Consider the following 9,952-nt stretch of genomic DNA (forward strand, 5'->3'; position numbering starts at 1 on the left):
TTATTTTTGAGGAGCTGGGGATTGAACTTAGGCCCTTGTGCTTGCCAGGGAAGCGCTTATTCTACTGAGCCATCTCCCCTGTCCTAAACCTTTCTTTTAAATGAACTAAAAGAAATTGGTAGTTTAACTTTTTTTTTCTTTTTTGATTGTTTGGGTTGTTTGGGTTGCCCTTGGACTCACTGTGTAGCCTGGGCTGCCTTGGATGCATGGTAATCCTCCTGCCTCAGCCTCCTGAGTGCTGGGATTACAGGTGTTTGCCACCATGCCCAGCTAGGTATTTTTCTTCAAAAGGTGGAAATTCAGCCAGAGTGGTGGTGTGCACCTGTAATCCCAGAGCTCCGAGGCAGGAGGATTCCAAGTCCAATGCCAGCCTGGGAACTCAGTGACTGACTGATACCTGTCTAGAACAAACTGTAATACACACAACACACAGCAAGAAAAGGAAAAAAGTGGGCATCTGCAGTCCCAAGTGCGTCCTCGTGGGTGGAGCCGGGGGCTGTCTCCGGCCCCTGGGCCAGTCTGGGCAGCACCACTGTGCTGACCCTGTGGGTGTCATGGCCAGGCTGGCAGGGGGGACCGTGTTGCTCTGGGCAGATGCCCTAGCCCACAGGGCTGGGCTCGTGCCTGCTGCCCATGGTAAGCTCCGGTTCTTGGGGAACTTCGGTCTGCCTCCATGTCACTCTGCCTCCCTCTCCTGTGTTCCCACCCCAGGTGCAGACCTGACTGTCACCGAGGCCAGCAGCTCCGACAGCCGAGGGGAGCGGGCCGAGCTCTACGCACATGCCGACGAGGGTCTGCTGGGAGGAGAAGCCAGCTTCTTGGGTCCACCGCTTACTCCTGAGAAGGACGAGGCGCTGCACCAGGCCACGGCGGTGGCCAGCCTACGCGCGGCGCTCATGAGTAAGAACAGCCTGCTGTCTCTCAAGGCCGACATGCTCGGAGACGACGGCTCCCTGCTGTTCGAGTATCTGCCCAAAGGCGCCCACTCGCTGTCGTGTAAGTGCAGCCCCGGGAGACCCTGGGCCCTGATTTCCACCGCTGGGTCTCGAGTCTCTGACCCAGGTGCTCCAAGAAGGAGTGTGTAGCCCATCTGCCAGGTGGGCAGGCTGTGGGGAGAGCTGCCTTCCAGTTCCTCAAGGCCTGTGGGACATGAGCAGGGCACACTGCGGGGACCTAGGTGGCCTGCTTCTCAGGTAGGGAGCTGGACAGAGCAGGAGGGGTGTGTAGTCAGGTGGAGGGAGGGAAGAGCTGTGGGACTGTCTCATGCTCAAATGGAGACATTTGAGCCTGAAGCCCACCAAGCTGAAAAGTGCGCACAGGTAATAAGCCAACGTGAAACCTCAAGTGAGTCTGAGCCAGCGACACACGGCAGAGGGTCTTTGTGCAGAGGGACAGTCGCGGCTCCCCCTGCTGGCCACCTGTCCTGGGCTTTGTGCAGAGACGCAGCCCACCTGGAGAGTGCGGGAGAAAAGCGCACCCGCGCCTGGGACCGGGCTTGCTTTGTCCTGCTGGTCACTAGTGAGCTGTGAGAAGGGAGTTAGGGCCACCCTTAGAACCCAGGTGTCCCGAGCCCACGCCACATGACAGCCCCATGCTGCTGCTGTGCCACTCTCCAGGATTCTGTTCTCTGAAGAGGTGGCGTGGTGGCGTTGGCTCTTAGCTAAGCACACCCCATGCGGCAGGGGGCAAGTTTTCCCCAGTCACAGGGCCACAAGAACAGCGGCAGGGCCCTGTGTGATGCCAGGGGAGGAGCCTGGCCACCTGTCCTTGGCCCTGCGTTGGCACGTGCTGTTCAGCTGGTGCTGAACGTGGGCTTGTGGATGAGCCCCATGTTTTTCTGTGTGTGTGTGGTATGCCCCACACTAGGGCACTGAGTCGGGCTGCGAGGTGCCTGCCCCAGGTCCTCTGTGCACAGTGACTCCTCCCACCTGTCAGCCATCTGATGTTGGGGCTTTGGGACACGTGTCTGTTTTAGTTTGCACATGTTTTAAAAGACAGTATTTCTACGATTTTGTTTTTAATGAGCACTAAAATATTCTTTTGAGATTTTGTAGTAGTGTGAGGAGTTATGCAAGTTGGGCAATAAAGACTAAAAGTGAAAACCAGCGTTTATACTCTCTTTATTTCCCCGTGTTTGGGTAAGAGCTGCAGCCTGGCCCGTACGCATGGGCTGCAGGCCGGGGTGGGCAGAGTGTTCCACGGACCATGGGCACTTGGCGTGAATCAGACAGCTTCAGGCTTCGCGGCCACAGCTGAAAAGCAGGGCAAGTGCCACGTACACAGTTGTTGGGAACATAAAACAGCATTTGTGGAATGACTTAGTTCAGTCAGAGAACATGTGGCAGGTATTTCCAAAGACAGCCCCTGCCCCTCACAGATGCTGAGCTGGACTTGAAGCTAGCACTTGTCGGACTGTTCAAGCTCGTAGGGACCTTGCCAGTTCATGGAGGTGGTTCCGGGGTACTTGGGGTACCTGGCATTCATGGGGGGGGGTCCGGGAGTGGATGAGCACCGTGGGAAGTGTGCAGGGGGGCAGGAGAGCCCCAGCACAGAGGCCTGTGTTTCTCCGCCTCCACCTGCAGACAGGCATTCTCAGCCTCATGGGACGTCCACAGTGCAGACTCCTTCAAGTGGGGACCAGCAGGACTCGTGCGCGACTCAGTGCGTGTCGTCAGGAGTGGTTTGGAGTGCGGGGAGACGGTTTCTCTGTGCCTTTGTGCGGGTCTCACCCTGGACGCAGGTGCTGTTCACAAGGCCGTCACTGCGTCTGTGCGGGCACCGTGTGGTCACAGGGCAGAAGCTGCAAATGCTGGCTGCGCCACATGGGGCCAGGCAGGGGGACCTGCAGGCCAGGTGTTGGCCTGCATGTCGCTGCTGTGCTGGTCTCCTGGGCTCTAGGCCCTGCCTCTTGGGGCTCCTCGAAGAAGGCCGTGCTGTGGCCAGGGTGTGGGTGGGGCATTGCCTGGTGCCTTCTCAGCTCTTACCTGTGCCAGTGTACACGTGATACTCTCCTAGTGTGCTATGGGGCGTGGCACATGTCACAGGCCTTTGCACTCCAGAGAGGAGAGAGAGTCCCATTGTGCTCAATTTTCAGGCCATCATATCTGTGGCTAATTCCAGGTGAAGTCAGTTAGTGGACTGTGGTAAGTTGTTATTTCTGTAATGTTGTAATCTCCCAGGTTTCCTACTCTTTTCATAAGACTCTGCCCTTTTCATAAACAGGGTTAGCTGTTGGCACAATCTTCCACTGGCTAGGCGTGGACTGAGTGACTTTGGCTGTGTGTGGATGGCAAACCTGCTTGGTGGGCAGAAGGACTGTTAGCTCACCAGGGGAGTGGGTTCCTTTAAACTACGATTTTCTGACCTCTTAAGTGACGTCAACCTGTTTCTGAAAGAAGGCTGGGAAAGCCCAGCAGGAAGCCTGCTTCCCAGGTCTGTGGGCACCTCCTCATAGCCAGCATCCTCCCTGTGGGTGGTGGCGGCGCAGCTGCAGCCCAGGTGAGGGGTTGTCCAGACTTGTGGGTGGCAGAGGCAGCTTGCACGCAGACCACAGCCAGACTCAGCCTTGGAGTATCAGGTCTGCTGGGTGTCTGTCCCACGTCAGGCAGAGGAGCTGTGTCAGGCCCCCCAGAGCTGTATGTGATCCACCGCTCTGCCCTTCCTTGAAGTACCCGGTTGGCAGGAGGCCTTGGGCTGGGCTGTGGTAAGTGTGTGGGCAGCACAGGATGGCAGTGTTCAGGGTATGTAGACCCCCATGTGCTCCATGCTAGCTGCAGCCCCTGGTCGCCTCCAGCTCCAGAAGTGCAGCCCTGAGCCTTGGTAGCAGTTGGACCATGCAGCTGGCGGTGCTACGTGTGTTCGGAGAAGAGGGTGCTGCCGGGGGTGGAGGTAGGGGGGTGGGCAGTGCAGCTGCTCTCCTGGCACCCTTCGTGGAGAAGTGAAGGAAACCCAGGCCTCAGCTGGGCTGAAGAGGATGACACCTACCCCCTAGCTGCTGGGCCCTGGTGTGGCCTGTGTCAGGACTGTGACCTCCACATGCTGGTGGCCCTGAGCTTTGTACAAGGCTGCGGCTTTGGTTAGTACCTTGGGAGAGCAAGCTTCCCAGCAGGCAACGTATCACTGGAGCAGGGGTTGGCATGGCTTCTGCCGTAGGGCTTGGCAGTTGCTTTGTGGTACAGGACACTTGGCATTGGGACCCAGCCGCAACCCGATTCTCCTGGTCGCTTGTGCACTGTGCTGGTGTCTATGGTCTGTACTTAGCAGGCTATGTACAAGTAGCATAGAAGAGCTGATCTGCAGAGGTCCTTTCTGGGTGGTTTGGGAACACTCTAGAAAAGTGGCCTTAATTTTCTCATTTTCAGAGGACCGATGATGTCAGCTTGGCCACGGATTCAATGAGTGGTGGCTCATCAGTCTTCTGATTAGAAAACTTTTTTCTTTTTTTAAATTCAGTTTAATTTGGTTCTCTTTTACCTTTGTTAATTTATTTGTAAATCTCTTTGTGGTTATTGGTCACTGCATAGAAACCATGAAGAGCCTGTCACAGCTCAGAACATGGCTGTGTCACATGAGATGTGCCCGTTCAGGACCTGGACGTCTGATGGCTTGTGCCCCCGAAACACAGACTTTCACATGGGACGAGGCTGTGGCGCTCTCAGACTAAGGCACATTGTGTCATGTACACTGAGCCAAAGTCCCAAGTGTCACCGGGCACGCACTGTGTTGGCCGGACCCCAGTCCCCAGCAGTGGCAGGCCGGCTCCATTCCCTTCCCTCCCTCCAGTGCCGTACGGTGACATCTGGCTGTCACCACTGACATTCACTGGTAAAGCTGAACCTGGAGCCTCAGGCCAGCGGCTGTGGACTCTTCCTCTTCTGCACCATGGTCAGTCAGGCCCAGACATCTTGGAGCATTTAGTGATGACTTTCTTCTTCAGCTTACAGAATATTTACTTACTGTTTTGGTACAAGGAATTAAGGGCTTTTGTTTGGTTCTGAATTGATACTGTGATTCTTTTTTTTTTTTTTTAATTTTATTTATTTATGTGTGTGTGTGTGTGTGTGTGTGTGTCCAGCTCAGCCCACCAGGGGGCAGGGCTGGCTGGCATGTGGTGCTGGGGATTGAACATCGGTCCCTGTGCTTTGCTAATAAGCTTGTTCTAAGTAGGTGCTTTAGACCACTGAGCCATCTCACCAGCCCTGATACTGTGATTCTGACCAAAGGGCATTTGTTGAGCTATTGCTGGACTTCAACTGATGAATCTTGAAGAACTTATCAGAAAATTGGCCTCCAAGGCCCCAGATTGCCAGCGTCTACTTTCAGTACCGAAAGCCTCTGTTGAAATCATTTGCTTCTGGAGAAAGACTGGCCATAGACAAGGCTGGTGCCCTGGGCCCCGATGGCTGGGATCAGCTGACCAGCCAGGGTCTCCAACTTGCCCTCCAGTGGGCTCCTGTGTCGTCCTAGCCAGTGGCCACCTTCCGGACTCTGAAGGCCCTCTGAAGGACATTCTTCCTCGAGGTGCGCCTCACAGCCCCTGTCCCCAGGGCCTGAGTCACTCGAGAGGACACTGGTGGCAGAGCAGAGGCTCCATCCTCCTCCACTCGGAGCCACAGGATGATTCTTTCTTCTTTAATGTACTTAGTACAGGGTCTCCAGGGTCTCACTACGTAGATGGGACTTGTAGTGATTCTCCTGTTTCAGCCTCCTAAGCACTGGGATTACAGGCACGCACCACCACGTCTCCATTGCCATCTCAGTGTGCCCCAGGGGTGGAGCCCACACAGCATACCAGGGATCGAACCCCAGCCTGTGCAGGTGCTTTAGTTCAATGAGCTATCTGGCCAGCGCCTATAGGATGGTTCTGAGGAGGCCAAACTTAGCCTGAGCAGATGCCTCCTCCAGCCCAGGTAAGACACAAGCTGGCCCGCCATGCCCACGGTGCCCAGGACGCCTGCGGCAGGGGTGGCGCTGCTCACCCAGCGAGCAGGTCCTGTCGGCTCAGTAGCCGCGATGCCGGTGCCAGGTGTGTCCTCAGGAGCGGAGAAGCAGTTGGCATCACTGGCTTCCTTGCAATCCTGTCTCCAGCTCTGTTGAGCCACAAGTATGAAGCTAAATTGTTTTATATTTTATTTAATACGTTTCTGGGAGATTATTGGGAGGCTGAGGCAGGAGGATCACTTAAACTCTTGAATTTAAAATCAGCCTAGGCAACATAGCAAGGTGTATATATATATTCTCTAACCTTATTTTGAGAGATTTTTTTTCTCTCTCTAACTTTAAGACATTTATACAGGATGAGCCTAAAAGTCCAGTTCCTAGCCGGGCAGAGTATTACACACCTGTAACCCAGTCCTCGGGAGGCTGCAGCATGAGGATTGTTACAAGTTCACAGCTAGCCTGGACACTTGGTGAGTGTAAGACCAGCGTAGGCTGCACATTTCAGTATCTGAAATTAAGAATTCGTAAGATAGGCTGGGTATGGTGTTACATCCCTGTAGCTCCAGCAGCTTGGGAGGCTGGGCAGGAGGACTTCCAGTCCTAGGGCAGCCTAGGCAGTTTAGCAAGATCCTGTCTAAACAGGAAGAGTAACACGGGCTGCGGCTTAGTGCCAGAGCACCATGGGCCCTGTGCCTCGTGCCATGCGCAGCTGGAGGGCAGTCTGGGCACAGCAGCGGCAGTGGAATGAGCTGGAGAAAAGAAGTGGAGAGCACCTGTGCCAAGCCTCAGCTCCGGAGCCCAGCATGAGCCAGGGGCGTGGTGGCTGCGCCGTGTGCACGTGGTTGGGGTCTAGAAGCGGGTGCGACGACAGAGCCGCAGCTGAAGAGACAGCGGCTGGGGATTTCCCGAGCTGAGGGAAGCTCTCAGAGGGTTCAGCAGCTCGAGGAGCACCAGAAACCGAGCAAGGCAGCAACAGAAGACAGCTGCAGGCACCGGGGAGCCAGCCTGGGCGGCTGGAGACGAGGAGCCCAGGGACTCAGAGCTGCACGATAGCAGTCCCACTGTGGGCAGCACTGGCAGCTGCGACTGACCTCATGCACGTGCACCCTGTGTACATGCGCAAGAGAGCCGGGGAACCCTTGTCCTCTGACAGAACCACGTCTCTGAGCCAGGAAGCCCCATCACTTCTCGGCCTTTTGGCTAAGATCAAGTGAAGAAGCAGAGGTGCGGCTGTGTGTGGCGGGGGGCCGTGAGTGCTTTCCTCGTTGAGGAAATAGGGCCTTGGGTAAGCAAGCAGCGCTGAGGAGAAAGGAAGGCCGAGCTGCTGACTGGCTCGTGTGTCTTCACAGTCACAGGGAATAAGGACTGAGGGGAAGGCACTTACTAATGAGGAGAAAGGAGCTGTAGTTGATTAGTTTGAAAGGGGGGATGGGTAGCCAAAAGAAATACGAAGGACAAAGAGAAAAAAGGTTGTAGGCTTGGACTCAGCCACAGCAGCAACTACGTTATTATAGGAAAATCAGTACCATTGATCGTGTTGTTGTATGATTATATTGAGATGATCTGTCATATTCCAGTAAAAATTATTCTCCTGTGGTGGGGTCTAGAATTGGGGTACGGCGCTGTACTGCTGAGCACCAGCCCTTGTCTTTATTTTTGAAATAGGATCTTACTAAGTTGCCCAGGCTGACCTCAACCTTGTGTCCTCCCTACTCAGCCTCCCCAGTGGCTGGGGCCACAGGCCCTCCTACTACACTGGCAACTTCTCTTTATTAACCTGGTGTGTGTGTGTGTGTGTGTGTGTGTGTGTGTGTGTGTGTGTGTGTGTATGTTTTAACTCTTTGGTGTTTATAGATCAAATACTTTATAGATAAAGACACAGTATAAGGCAAAAAGATAGCCCAAGCAAACACTAACTTAAAGCTAGTTTAGCAATAATTAATATCAAAGTAAACTTTTTTTGGGGGGTGTGCTTTACGATGGGTTCTTGCCATGTAGTTCTGCACTCCCGTGTAGTTAGCCTTGAACTCACTCTAGTCCGGCCGGGCTTCCAACTTGTGATCTTCTTGCCTCAGCTTCATAACTAGGGTTATAGTTGTGCACCACCATGCTGGGTAATCAAAGTAAACTTTTTAAAGAAGTCTTTAGGGAGTTGCACCGAGGTAAGAGGGTCAGGTCAGTAGCGCAGCAGTCCTGCTGGATGTGCTTCTAGTAACAGTTCAGTCTGTAGCCCTGTGGAACTAAAAGAGAAGATATCCAGGTCTGTGGTTAACACAATAGCAAGCAACTCAAGGGGAGAGATGTGAGGACACAGTTCTCAATTTAAAGTTAGCTTAAATTTCTGGAATAAGTATGTTGTTGCAAGACGTTATTTATTTATTTATTTTCTGTATCTTTGGATTAAACTAGTGATGTTTCGTTTAGAGCCTCGGATCTGTGTTCAGGCCTCCAGCCAGTGACATGCAGCTTCACACCACCAAACTTAAACTATTCCAATGCACAAGACACTTCACTAAGATAGACAGCAAAGGCCATAGAGCAGCAGCGCGCAAGAGCTTGCTGAGGGAGGCTGCTCTTTGACTTTAGTGAGTTGAAGTTGGGATCAGCAACAGGACCGCACTATTCCTGAATGCTTCTCTGTGAGCTGGTAACATCGACCCTGACAGGCCAGAGCAAGTCACGGGGGAATTAGAAAGAATTTTGACCCCAGTGCCAGTGTACCATATCAAAACTGAAGACTACTTCTAAAACCATGTTTAGCTCTTCTACTAAGAAAGAAGGAAGATTCTAAATTTCTACATGAAGAAGTGTGTTCTGTACGTGTACCAACGTCCCACAAGGAATGTAACCAGGATGTACTAAAAATTACGAAAAAATGAGAAAAAAAATAGCTTTTTTGGGGGGGGAGTTGGTACCAGGGATTGGATTTAGGACCCAGTGCTTGCCAGACAAGTGTTTATTCTACTGAGCTATCTCCACGCCCCCTATTTTTTTTTTTAATAATAGCTAATTAAATGCAAAGAAATAAGGAAGTGAAGAGCAGGTGTCAATGAAAAAGAAAGGATTGGGGGCCACGGAGATGGCTCAGTAGAATAAGTGCTTGCCTGGCAAGCGCAAGGGTCTGAGTTCAATCCCCAGTTCCGAAAAAAAAAAAAAAAAAAAAAAGAGGATTGGTTCTGGATACACACGTGTAATCCCCGCACTTGGGAGGCTGAGGGTTCTAGCCCAGTCTGGGCGATTTAGCAAGACCCTGTCTCAAAATAAAAAAGAAAGGCTGGCGAGATAGCTCAGTAGGCTAAGCGCCTGTGAAAACAGGGTAATCACTAGAGTTAGAGCTGTGTAGTGAGACCCTGTACCAAATTCATAAAAAGAACTGGATCAAAACAAAAAAGGGCTTGGGATGAAGCGGAGTGCAATAGGTTTGGGTTTAATCCACAGTACTGGCGGAAGAGAGCAGGCACACAAAAATGATGGGAAAAATGTAGGACTACTAAGGCAGGTTGATAAATTATCAAAAGTGGTCAGTAAAAACAAGGAAAATGCCACTTGCCAATAATAGCTATAGAAAACTCACTACTACAAGATCTTGGAAAGATGATAAGCAAATACTCCAAACCACCTGATGCTAAGACCTTAGTGTGCTGTAGGGAATGGGGAAGGTTGTGGGAAATAGTTTACCTGAAGAGAATCAGAAAGGGCAGTCAAGCCTCCTGGTTTGCTGAGGAGACTGGGTTATACTTGTGAAGCCTCCCCAGGGCATCCCCACATGCGGCCGCTTTGCCAGCACGTCCCTCCAGTGGTACTGGAGAAAGGCGTCGGCCCAGCCCGGCCAGTGCTGCCAGCCCAGGCCCGATCCCAGACCCCTGGGAGGTTACAGGGTGGCACTGTGGACCCTGTCCTGGCACTCGAGTATCTCAGATGGGATGGCTGGCCAAGCCATGCTTGGGAGAGTGCTGCAGTCCCGGCTTGTGGGGTGGACCTGTATCCTTCTGTCAAGCTTTATGGTTTTTTT

The 9,952-nt window shown here is 52.8% G+C and overlaps 1 protein-coding gene across 2 annotated transcripts in view; it reads left to right on the forward strand.

Annotated features, from left to right (window-relative positions):
* Zbtb46 (zinc finger and BTB domain containing 46) overlaps window positions 1-9,952 on the forward strand; it is a 61,699-nt gene that overhangs the window by 42,457 nt on the left and 9,290 nt on the right. For both annotated transcript variants that reach the window (XM_023704282.1, XM_004644142.3), the window contains exon 3: window positions 712-996. In XM_023704282.1, the coding sequence (XP_023560050.1) occupies window positions 712-996 (285 nt within the window). The remainder of the gene's footprint in view (window positions 1-711; window positions 997-9,952) is intronic.

This window comes from Octodon degus, unplaced genomic scaffold, assembly GCF_000260255.1.
Source record: "Octodon degus isolate 3935 unplaced genomic scaffold, OctDeg1.0 scaffold00194, whole genome shotgun sequence".
Classification (NCBI taxonomy): domain Eukaryota; kingdom Metazoa; phylum Chordata; class Mammalia; order Rodentia; family Octodontidae; genus Octodon; species Octodon degus.